Below are 13,159 nucleotides of genomic sequence, written 5' to 3' on the forward strand. Positions count from 1 at the left end.
CCCCTTATGGGAAAAAGTTATAGATTATATGAGCAAATCATTAAATTGTGAACTTCCCAGATCACCAACACGATGTCTCCTTGGAGACAGAACTGTTGAACAAATATAGTTTTAGAATATTAAAAACTGGCCTAATAACATGTGCACGGACTATTCTGAGGTGTTGGAGGGAACCCCAAGCTCCCACACTGAGTAAAACACATATGAAGGAGAGAGTGGCGTGTGAGAAGATGCTGGGGAGATTAAATAGGGAAAATGATATGATAAAATAAAAATGGAATACTTTTGGTGGATTTGATCTACTTTTAGCTATCAAACAGATTCAGGGCAGCAATCAGAGGCTGTATGAAATCAGGTTTAATTTTTCCTACATTCCGTTTTAATTTTTTCCATTTTTGGTCTATTTGCAATTATAACTGAAAGCTTTAATGTTTTCATACTTTTAAACATATTTAAAGGCAGAAACATGGCACCAGATATTCTTGTGTCCAAAAAAAAAAGCTCCTTTTTTGGGCATAAACATAAAAATACAAAAAGTTGTAATGATGAAAAAAAAATCGATCTTTAGACATACAAATCGATTTTTGGGAATTAATATGAGAATCGATTTTGAATCGGATAATCGATTTTTTCAAAACAGGCCTAGGCGACAACATCAATAAGCAGGTCAGTTGTGAAGATAAAAGTGGTTTGAGCTAAACTGTTGACTTATTCACATTATGCATGTTTATCCAAAACGGTGAGCCTTTCAAACTGCAGTATAAGTTGTACTAACACATAAAAACCACAAAGCATCATCTACAGTGTTGTATGCACGTGCAACCTTTTCACCAGAAGGTGTAGAATAACATGAACCTGCCAGCGACGCTGAAATCAGCCGATTTTTCTGCTCATTAGCCTCGAACCTCCAGCACCTGCTAACTGTGTTCTTGGTGATCGACCTGCGACGGCCGCTCCTCTCCTTCCCCAGCTTCCTCCGCAGAGACCACCTCTACTCCAAACCATATATACCCCATTAGCCAATTAATGGCCCGGCGTGTTAACATTGAGGAAAGTGCTGCCCACACTAAACCGATTATTACAGCCCCAATTACCAGCTCCTGTCCTCTGCCGTGCTTTGAGCAGATGCTACACTTTAGTGGCGAAGGCACTGTAGCTTTTAATAAAACCAGCACAGGGAGATCTTATTTCAAGAAAGGGGACAATCGAGGTGCAGCACTTGGTGGCAGCCCCACTGTGGACTTTCATTTTAATTACACTGTCTTCCCTCAGCGTTTTCTTCTATCGTTTGTATCACAAACTAAAAAGAAGTTCCCACTTTTTACAGTAGATTAGAGGGGAATTTTCTCCCGGACAAATCGACAGCCGAGACGGCCTCATGCTGAAGCTATCAGAGCGGTTGGAGTTTAGTCCCTAATCCAATGATTGATCGTATCTCCAAGTAAATTATCTGTCATTCAGACGGTGCTCCAGTCTTTTCCACAGCCGTGCCTTTCAGCGTCTTTGGTTCGCCCTGTTCATCCAGCTCGCCGCCACTGAAAACACACCAAATGTTCACACCGACCACAACTATTTGTAATCTTCCATCCCTTAAGGTGTGTTTGAGTGCATGTAAAGTAAAAGAATGGCCAGATCAAGCAATTACTTAGGTAGAATGAAAAGCCCCGTGTGAACTGGCAATAACATGTCAGCTCAAATCTGGGCTCGCTAACTAAAATAAATGCCCCTTTTTGTCCAGCATGGCGGTTGTTTGGGTCTAACTAGTCCAGCACACTCCTTCTTCATACATTTGTCAGTGTTTAAACTGCCCAAAGGACACAGAGGAATTGAAAGGAGACTGTCTTTAATTTCATTCTGAAGCCAGCAGACTCCCAAGTTCGCTGTGGAAGATGAAACAGAATGTGTTTGTTCTTCTCATTTTAAATTCAGATGCCTGGAAAACATTTTTTTTTTCTTTTCAAGACATCCTCAACGAAACATGCACGCATTGTTCTGAAGAGCAGATGGAGGTCAAAATGTGCTGGAGCAGAATCAACTCAAAATGCAGTAAATGGCTGCACATGCGCTTGTCTCTGCACGATCCCCTTCCCCTGAAAGCCCATTCCAGAGTTGCAACTTGGCCAGTAATGCAATCACAGAGATAATTATGCCGCTTTTCTGGTGTTCATTCAACATTTTAATAATCATATTAACTTGCTGTAGGTGTCAATATAATTACAAACCTAATCACACTTCCCGATCTGCCAGTCAGACCTTCTTTTGAACTCGCTCTGCAAATGAGACTCAGATAGCGTACCGAAATAATGAGAGATAATTGGACAAAGTGAAGCGATATCCCTAATCAGTACAAGTTTGCAGAAAAAAAAAAACAGATTTAAAAACATGGAGTCAAAAAAAAAAGAGGAAAAAAAACCCACTAAGTCCTTGTACCTAATCCAGGTTTGAAAAAGCAAACCGGCCTAGTTCAGCCATGTTTGGTTTGTATGGAGTCTGCAGGAGAAAAAGCATCAAGAAACTGAAGGCAGACCAGGGCCTTGAAAAGAGAAAAAGAAAAAAAAGACAGTGCTCTGCTCCGGTCCAGGGAGAGGGGGGGGAGAGTGGCAGCAGACTGCTGGTTCTTGATTAGAGGCCAGACAGATAACAGCAAATGGACATCATAATCAGCTGCCGCAGAGACACAAGAGGGGGTTGAGTCCAGCCAGAACATGGAGTAGGAACAAATTCAGATGGGTTTGTGTACCGACTCTTTGGCCAGGAATATAGAACTTCAGGTGCCAGCATGTGAAGAGACTAGTGAAGACTGACCGAAGGTCCATCAACCCAGCGTTTCTTTGTTTCCCTCTCTTCACTCCCACTGCTTTGACTGAATGAGCCCCGTTAATGGTTTAGGGTCCAATCAGAACGCTTGTTGTTTCCCTGCTCCAACACGAGCCGGCCAGATAAAGGTGTCTTCAAAAGTAGGCCTGTGTTGAAAAAAATTTATTTTCCGATTCTAAATCGATTCTCATATTCATTCCTAAAAATCGATTCATATGTCTAAAGATCGATTTTTATTTTTATTTTTTTCATCATTACATTACCACTTTTGGTATTTTTTTGTTTATGCCCAAAAGAGGAATGTTTTGTTGGACACAAGAATAACTGGTGCCATGTTTTTGCCTTTAAATACTGTATGTGTAAAGGTATGAAAACATTAAAGTTTTCAGTTATAATTGCATAAATTTCATTACTTTATATACTGTCTTGGTGTTAGATTTGCATAAAATGCTAAAAACCAGCAGTTCTATCAGCATTCTGGGAGCTGATTGGTCCTTACAGCATCATTATCTGCCAATACTTGCTGTTGAATCTCAATATAATACTAGTATTAATATGTTGCATAACTACAGGCATATCATTCATGCAACAGCTCAAAAAACTGTTTTAACAAGACTAACCCAAATCGATATCTGAATCGAATCGAATCGGATCGAATAAAATCTTGATAATCGATTCTGATTCTTAAGAATCGGAATCGAATCGATTCTTGACATTTGAATCGATCCCCAGCCCTATTTAAAAGGGAGAATGACCCCAAAATAATACCTTTGCTGAGTGGAACATACATCTACGTCACCAGCCAATCAAAAAAGATACAAACAAATGCTGCTTCTGATTCTCTCTTGGATTGGACTAAGTGCTATAATGAACTCAAACTTTTATGTTCTCCTCTTTCCATCACTTACAGTCCATAAGCACCTGATAAGATACGACTGCAGGATCATATCTTTACCTCAAGTAAGTGAATAGTGTGTGTAAGGACCAGAGGCCCAAGCATCAACTGCAGAAATCACATCTCAGTGTTAAATATATGGGCATACCTATCTTATTACAGGGTAAAAGGGCCCGCTTTTATGAATTATTCTGTTTCATCTCTTCTCAGAGTATTTTGAATCACTAAAAGCCCTTGTCAAGCTGTCTGCTTGAATTAATGATCGCTAATGTCCGCTGAGCCATGAGTTTGGCTGTGGTCCGTCACGGGCTGCACCGACACGCGGCGCTGGCTGACAACTGCCAGCTTCATCAGCCTGAAACGGTCTTATCCATAATTTCATAAATGCTCTCCAGAATGTCCCGTCACCATGTCAGCGGCGTAATCAATCAGAACATGTGACTTATGCTGAGAGCTATGGCAATCAATACATCACTCTGGGAGTGTAAAGGAGCAGTGCTACCCAAAAAAATACAAGTAGTAATGGATTTCTAAGCTGTCGTTCTGCTGAACCATAATGCTTTGAATATCGACTGGGCTGCATGGCAGGTTGTTTTATTATTTCCCACCCGTTTCCCTCAGGATTCCCTTTCTATTAACTGAGGGGCGATCCCGGGCCTCGGCTGAGTGATGGGATTTGGGGAAAAAGGTGGAAAAGGCAAGAATTAGGCGGCAGAAGAAGCTCAGAGCTCAGACACGCAGAACGGACACGAGCCGGGAAATCGAAACGCAGGGGAATAAATTATGCGGTAGGAGTGAGAGGCAGGTACGGGCAGCATACTAGATACTAGTTTGGGTTTGTGTGGAGAGTTGGGCAGGCATCATGGACGCTCATTGTGCTGCATAGCACGACATTTGCTTGGCAGCCGCTCAAAGAGGATGGCTCTGGATGGAGAAGCAGGTCCGACGGCCTCCGGAGCACACGGCTGGAAATGTGTTGGGCCCTCCGCCAGAGAGGTTCGTGCTGTCAATGGAGAGGACCTTCACCGCGAATCCTAGATGAACGCCAGGAAACAAAAATGTGCGGCGGCCTTTTGAGCGAGTCCCCCCCAGATGTTCCATTCAGGCAGAAAGAGGTCCTTTGTGAAAGTTCAGTGTCTCTACGTGTCTGTGCATTACATTTTCCAACAGCCACACCATCCTTCTGGTCTCCGCTGTAAGAGGGAGCGCTATCACGCGCCATTGTTCCTATTCAATTAAGCGTCATTACCGACGGCAGTTTGATTACCGAGTTCATCTGGCTGCTGGAGAACAATGAGAGCAGCAAGCTGTCTTTTCATTCACCCTGTCACCAATATTGTATTCCCCACTGGAGAGAATTAAACGGGGCTGGTCTACGAGAGGACCGTCTGCATCGTAAAAACCAATACCGTGCCTTTTTTTTTTTTTGGATGTCCTGATGTCCACGGATGCCTGAAGACATAGCGCTAAGAGGGATGGATGAAGAGGAGCCGTGTCCTCTCCAATGATTAACAACCCGGGTAAGCTGCAGGGGGAAACAAACGCCAAGCCGCATCGATTTCACTAATATAATGAGCACCATTTAATCATGTTAAATCCACAGGCAACTACAATCCATAAATGATCCATTCAATATCCCATTCTCAAGGAAAAGGACACTTAACGGACCGACAGTTCTGTGTTTTCCTAGAATTTCCCAACTTTGGTAATCAATAGACTTTTTTGGCTCATTTTCTAGTCAGCGACATTTTACTTGTCCTTTGTTCAAAAGTAAGAGCTAATTTGTCTCAGTCACAGTTAGGCCTGTGTTGAAAAAAATCAATTTTCCGCTTCTAAATCGATACTCATATTAATTCCTAAAAATCGATTCTTATGTCTAAAGATCGATTTTTTTTTTTTTTTTCCATCATTTTCGCCAGGTGAACTTTAATCCCAGAAGTCGGACACACAGTTTGTCTTGACACTTCTGAAAAATGCCAGGTGCTTCTTGGCAATATGTGTGTCTGGTGACAGAATAAATTAGACAAGCTAAAATGATTTGTTTACTGCATGAAATGTTGCAATTTCTTTCTTTTTTGAAATTTAAAGGAGCATGAGGCAGGATTGAGGCAAGATGTATGAAAAAAATCTGTATACATTTTAAGTTTTCTAGTAATAATGTCAGATGAAGCGTTCCAAACCCAAAAGAATGAACCCTCTACCGTATCTCTCCGTTGCCTTGAACAGGCTGTGTGCTGCAAAATGTGCTGCAATTCGGTCCCGAATTTCCCGCGCTGGGCTGCGGATGTGACGTCACATGACGCTGCATGCACGTTCTCCCCGTTCTCCCGTGCCGGCTTCACTGTTGGCTGCAGTACCCCCGACGGCCGTCGTGGTGAAGGGTGGCGCTAGAGAGTCTCATTTCTTAAAAGGAGCCTCAAGCTCCTTTAAATGGATATTGAAAGGCCTGTTTGAGTTATTTATTTCTTAGTTATTTCACAATAATTATTGTGAAATTATTATTTCACTAATTATTTTACAGTCATATAATTCAGGCAACAGCTCAAAAAACATTTTAAATAACACTAAGCCAAATCAATATCGAATCGGATTGAATCGAATCATGATAATCGATTCTGAATATTAAGAATCGGAATCGAATCGATTCTTGACATTTGAATCGATACCCAGCCCTAGTCCCAGTCCGGCTGCTCACCTTTCTTGCTCCAGCTTCATCCGCAGGGTCTCATCCTCCGACGCCTGCGTATCCCCGGGTTTATATCTACTGGAGTTCTTCCTCTCCACTCTGTCTTCCGGCCGCTCGTCCCTCCGGTGCTTTCCAAACCTGCGTTAAAATAAATACATATTTTATTTTTCTTAAAAAGGGACAGTAGAGTGGATTTAGCCGAAGCTGGGACATTGATAATTCCCAACCCAATATGAATATTTTTCATGGGTTTATGTCTCTCGCTTTATCTCAGACGTTCAGGTGAAATACTCGGCAGGAAATTAAAGTGTCAAACTGTCAAAATCTGCACGCTGCATTTGTATTGTGGAGACAACCCAAGAGGAGTCTCCCCTGCCACCGATTTGATACTGGCAGAATAACTTAGCCTCTTTCATATAAATGGAATCAAGACGCTTCGAGCTCCATCAAAAGATAACTAAGCACACACAGAACTCCCTTCCTGCGAAGCCTCCATCAGGGACAGGAAAAAACCAACACATTTCAGTGTGGATAGAGAGAAAAAAAGGATAAAAGGCTGAGAGCGTGAGCTCTCTGTTTCCACCTTGAGCGGTGAAGTTTACTTCCAGTGAGGGTGGAAGTGAAAGGTCAAGATCTGGGCTTGAGCAGAGGACTAACTACCTGCAGCCAGGTAAGACGGAGGTGGAGAGCAAGATAGCTGGGGCTCGCCTGCAGCTTCAAACTTCTACGTTTTAATAATGACAGTAGTCATCCTACATCTTTATAGTTGGACAGGTTGGATCAGGTCACTAAATGACTAAAAAACAGGAGAAAATGTTCAGGAAGGACATTAGAAAGCTGGAAGAGTAAATAAAATGTACAGGCCTTCACAAACACGTTTAGTTGCTGTGACTGACACCTTATCGCTCCCACTAATCTGTTTGAGAATAACAGCCAACTTTACACATGTGCACATCATTTAATATATTGCTAAAAGGTAAAAAGATAACAGAAATGCTCAATGATGGGTAGCACGTTATCACAATTCAAAAGCACCCAAATACAAAATGATTAATACATATAAGACAAGGGTATAATACACATAAGCATGTACCTATGGACAAGCTTAAGCTTCAGTCTACACCTTGGTATTTAGTTAAAATTGTATACATTTCTTTGTATAACACTGACGATTTACACCTGTACTTTTGGTTATTTGTGTTGTCGAAATTGAAAGGACCAACAAACTAACTAAACTAAATGGTAAAGAACTGTATAGGAAGGACGTGTGTCACTTCTTGTTGAACATAGAGTTCAACAAATGCCAAAATGAAAGAGGAATTGTAACTCAGGAGCAAATATTGAAGTGGCAGAAATGTACAAGTCTGTGCAACAGAGCTGATGAGTTAGGAAAACAATATTCCACTGGTGTTCCTTTATGCCAGATCCAATAAGAAGAACACATGATGCCTTGAAGGCTCTGCAGCCAAATCACATCCAGGCTGCAAGACATCCAAGTCCTGTGAGGGCGGTGCAGCGCGCCAAGTCATAAACAATCAGATGACGTGATCACGGTTGATTATCTCTTAACTGCAGCACTTGCCATGGTCTGGGATGTGTTAAAGACTCAAACGGCAGCTTCTCACAGCGGTAGCTGGGGATGGGCTGGGACGGGCCTGAGCGAGCCCCGGCCACAGCGGGGTCTGTCCTGACCTCACACCTCTTAGTGTTTCCCAGGAACGGTGGATGTACTGCTTTGGGGCTTTAACAAATGGATGTGGATCATATGCACTTATCTTAAAATGACATTTGTTTGATAGGATCATATGAGGACAAAGACATCTGGCAAACAAGGCTTAAAAAACTGCTCGGCACTGTTTGAAAAGCTGGAAAAGAACAAAAGTAAAGCAATGGACATTACTTTTTCAACAAAACCTGGACAATACTGCATATACATACATTTATATTAATAATAATTCCTTTGAATGTGAACATTTAACAAGAATCTATGCATCGTGAGCACATTCATGACTGTCAGCTCTGCAGAAATGAAGCCTCTAATATGACTGAATCTGATGCCTATTAGGATAAAAGGACAGCAGATGGGGTGTGTATGTGCATGAGGACATGGAGTTACAAGTGAGGAGAATTTCGATAACTGTAATTACAGACAAAGAGTACATTTTATTGAGTGTTGCTGTTACACAAAGTAACCAGTGCACTTTATATACAGTCACATTGATTATAACGTTCCACATGGGCTTTTTTTGAGCAGCGCCGCTCAATTTCCGACAGGGAAGGCATTAAGCTCCGCAGTCTCCCAGCCCCATGGCACTTTGCACTGAGTTTATTTTTAACGTCCTTATAGCTCAGCTTTACTTGACAGTTTGAAAACTTTCTCTGAAAGCTGAAAAATTGCATCAGAACAGTTAGATTTTTGGCAGGTGGGGGGTGAATACGTTCACGGACTGGGAATCGTCTTCTCCTGCACACGTTTATTATCCTGTTTTACACGAAAGGCAACTTTGACCTTTAGTGCAAATGGCCCGTCTTTGCAGTGGAGTACCTTGGAATTGTAATCATTTGAATGTGCTGGGGTAGTTTGTGGCTTGTAAAGCGCCCCGGGGAGGCGGGGAAACCGGCGCGTGGAAAGTTGTAGCCGGATCTAATACATTAACTGATTAATTAATCAACAAATGGCTCCAGTAAAGCATAAACCTCTATGATAGGGCTGGGAATGATAATAATAATGACATAGCGATCTATCAGCAGAGCAGGTGACAGCTTCCCTCGGCTCACTTCAAGGACTTCCATTAAATTCCTGAGAGAGATTCACCTTCCCGCTTCTTCCCTCCTCCAATCTGCTCTCAGTATCTCCTACCCATCCACTAAAAACAGAACATTACCTTAAGGGAGACACATTTTCTGCTTTAAACTTTGTTCCCCCCTCGTCTGGATCCACATCAGTTGAGTGGAGGATTTGTTACAGTCAAACATATTGGCAGATTAAGCTCTGAAGACCCTGGGCATGCAGCGTCTCATATGAAACGCTGCTCTCCATCGCTGATGGCGTACGAAGGAGGGCCCGGATTAAAGCGGAGGCACGGTTGAGGGACAAACACGGGGGCTACCGAAACACTTGCTGGCTGACCGACAACACGGCCGTGTTCTCACTGGCACAGACCAACTCCTGCCAACATACAGTTTATTTGACTGTATTATTCTTTCATTCACAATTAGGCCTGTGTTGAAAAAATAGATTTTCCGATTCTAAATCGATTCTCATATTAATTCCTAAAAATCGATTCTTATGTCTAAAGATCGATTTATTTTCTATTTATTTTTTTTTCCATCATTTTCGCCAGGTGAACTTTAATCCCAGTAGTCGGACACACAGTTTGTCATGACACTGAAAAATGCCAGGTGCTTCATGGCAATATGTGTGCATGGTGACAGAATAAATTAGATAAGCTAAAATGATTTGTTTACTGCATGAACTGTTGCAATTTATTTCTTTTTTGCACTTTAAATGGATGTTGAAAGGCCTGTTTGAGTTATTTATTTCTTAGATATTTCACAATAATTATTGTGAAATTATTATTTCACTAGTTATTTTACAGTCATATAATTCAGGCAACAGCTCAAAAAACATTTTAAATAACACTAAGCCAAATCAATATCGAATCGAATCATGATAATCGATTCTGAATATTAAGAATCGGAATCGAATCGGTTCTTGACATTTGAATCGATACCCAGCCCTATTCACAATCATCAGTGTTATATATGTATTGTTGCTTTTGTTACGCCATCCTTATTTATTCTGCTATATTTGCAGTATGTTGTCGTTTTCTCTATATCAGGTGCACTTGTATTCATATTTGTACTTGTGGACAATCACATTTCCCTTCAGTTGAATAATAAACTACTTCTGATTCTGAAGATGGGATTTATTCAAATGCTCTCATGAAAAACACCAAAAACAGATTCATTCACGTCCATTGCTCAGTGAGATGAATGTTTTATTTGAAAACTAAAGAGAATCTGATAAATAAAGATTTCAGCAGTGTCTGGTGTCGGGCGAGTTGCAATCAAAACGAGGCTGATACACCGTAATACGGACTGGCAGCTGGCGCTCATGACTGGAACGACGACAGACCACACACAACACCCAGTTTAGGAAAGATTTAACTGCTTTCAAGTACAAGCCCATGTCCAGGAATGTTCGAAGGCTGTGTGATAAGTAAATAAAACAACAACACACAAACAAACAAACCTAAAGCAATGATTTGCATGTTTCATAAACTCATTTTTGATTCACTACAGAACATACAACATAGATCAAATGTTGAAAAATGATACTTTTCAGCAATTCGTGAAAATATTGCCTCATTCTGCACCTGACGGCAGCAACACGTCTCAACGGGCCATGAAAGGTTCTTAGAAGAAAAGACGGGCAGATGTTCACCAATCTGCAAAAATATGATCCTACACGTTGCGAAACAATTTAAAAATAATATTATTCAGCTGATTGTCTCCTCATGGACAGTATAAATGTTTAAAAAGACTAAAACTGGTTTGAGTTCAGACAGAGTTTTTTTAGACTCAGCTGGTCACTGGTGTGTTACACAATATACTGTCTCATAATGAGGAGTTTGAGATAATTTCAGAGTTAAGTGACTGATCTCCGGCAGAGAGTCAAAAGCAAAAGAGGTAAAATGGAGCAAACAAACATTGCAATCTGTTTGTGCTCTGATTTGCTCAGAATACAAAACACAAGGAGACAGAGGCCTTTGAAGGAAGGCATTAGCATATAGCAGAGATCGACCCTGGTACAGAGAGATGAAGTTAAGCCAGAGGAAGAAAAAAACTAAAAACTTTTGTAATGAATGGGCAGCTTGCATGCTGGAAAGGAATCAATGCTGCAAGGTTACACGGTGCAGGAGAACACATGCCTCCACCTGGACCCCGTCTTCATCAGGGAAAACCTTCACTTTTTCAGAAAGACAACGTTATTCAATATAAAAGGACGGCTTTGTCGCAGGAGTCCGCGTACGGCCCCGGACCTTTCAGAAACATTTGGTGCATCGTGACGGACCCGGCACTGCTGAGCAGCTCAGATCCAGTACCTGATCCAGCATTCCTGGACCAGAACTCCAGCAGCGGCTCGTCTCCTTTCCCAGTGAAGTACAGGAAAACAGGCAAAAGCAGAGGGTTGTGATGGATGTTGTGTGGTGTTGATAATGCTTTGGGGTGTGTAGATGAGTGTATGATGTTTTTGTAACCGGATTTGTCTACATGCATGAAGCATGAAGCAGTGATGTTGACCTCCAACACCAGTTCAGCAACCAAAGCCTGTTGGCTGAATCCCGGTTCTGGTTCTGGTGCGTATGGTCCGTGTCATGCAGCAGAATTCCCTCCGTGCAGGAGATTCCCTCTCCAGCCCATCAGGAACCATCTAGTGTACTGGTAATCTTGGGGGGTAGGCCTCCCTACCAAGAGGGGGCCACCACTCACCTGCAGCACCAAGGAGGCCAAACCCCCACCCCCCGCATGAGCAGGGGACAACCCACCATGGACCGAGACCCAACTGTAGCAGGCGTAGGTAGCGCAGAGAATTGAGATTGTACCCCAGTTTATGACAATGTGGAACTTAATGATTTGCCCCTAATCTTCAAGGACACTATACAAGGAGGTCAGAGGTCAGATTAAACGATTAAAAAACACAAATGCAAAGGAGGACGAATAGTACTGTATTTTGCGGAATGGGTCTATTTTCGTACATAAAGTGGCCCGGATTAAAAGGCGGACTGACAATTTTTGAGAAAGGTTGAGGATTTTAAGTGTGCCTTATAGTGCGGAAAATACATAGTGTAAATGAAAGATCTTCCCCACTTGACTTAACTATGAAATGTCCCTGGGATGGCAGCGATCTCCGTGTGATGGCTTCTGGTGACACATGCTTTCTTTATGATGACCAGTAATGTGATCGAACACTGAGATGAAAACCAAAGTGCCCTGAAATATTTTGAAACGCTGGTTGAAATAAAGCGTGCCACTGTGTAGCCACGCGTCAGCTTTGGCGATAAAACACGTCAGTAAATATGTACTCAGTTCAATATGATACATGGTCATATATCAGAGAAAACAGAAGGGTTTATACCACTAGGGGTGGGGAACTCATCCATCCTCTTCATTGATTTACAAGGTAATAATCTGTCAAGGCCCCAACACAACTGGCGAGTAAAAAGTCACAGACAAGGTTTCCAGGAAACGTGGGGGGGTGGGGGGGATTATGCAAAGCCTCAAAACCAGTTTGACTGTCATGATCATTTAATCTGGGGAGTAGATTTGAGAAAAGCAAATCTGTTTTGATATCTTCTATCAGGATTTGTGAGGTTCAAACCGTTTGCTGCTGATCTGGGGTGAAACAAAAGCAGAAATCTGTCTATTTCTCCTCCTCAAATGTGTGGGTTTCGCAGGCGAATACGAGAAAGTGATGGACCACCTGCTTCATCTCAGATGATGCGCTTGTATGAGTTTTTTCATCTTTTGCCATTATTCAAACCTGTGAATGGAACCAGGTGAGTTAGAAAGAAGAAAATGACTGTATCTATCAATTTGAGTAAATGATGAGAAGATAATTTCAAGGGCAGGCAGAGAGAATCATTATGGTTTCTGCTCGGCCAACCTGAAAGTTAATCCATATCTCCCAGGGCGAAGTCCCCCGCAGACGTCTGCTGTGGTTTCTGAGGGCCCATCACCTGGATCTGTATCGGTTG

At 42.1% G+C, this 13,159-nt stretch overlaps 1 protein-coding gene across 1 annotated transcript in view; it reads right to left on the reverse strand.

Annotated features, from left to right (window-relative positions):
- LOC133423716 (partitioning defective 3 homolog) overlaps nucleotides 1–13,159 on the reverse strand; it is a 394,242-nt gene that overhangs the window by 97,030 nt on the left and 284,053 nt on the right. The window contains exon 20 of the mRNA XM_061714033.1: nucleotides 6,408–6,536. Within this exon, the coding sequence (XP_061570017.1) occupies nucleotides 6,408–6,536 (129 nt within the window). The remainder of the gene's footprint in view (nucleotides 1–6,407; nucleotides 6,537–13,159) is intronic.

This window comes from Cololabis saira, chromosome 22 (genome assembly GCF_033807715.1).
Source record: "Cololabis saira isolate AMF1-May2022 chromosome 22, fColSai1.1, whole genome shotgun sequence".
Lineage (NCBI taxonomy): Eukaryota > Metazoa > Chordata > Actinopteri > Beloniformes > Belonidae > Cololabis > Cololabis saira.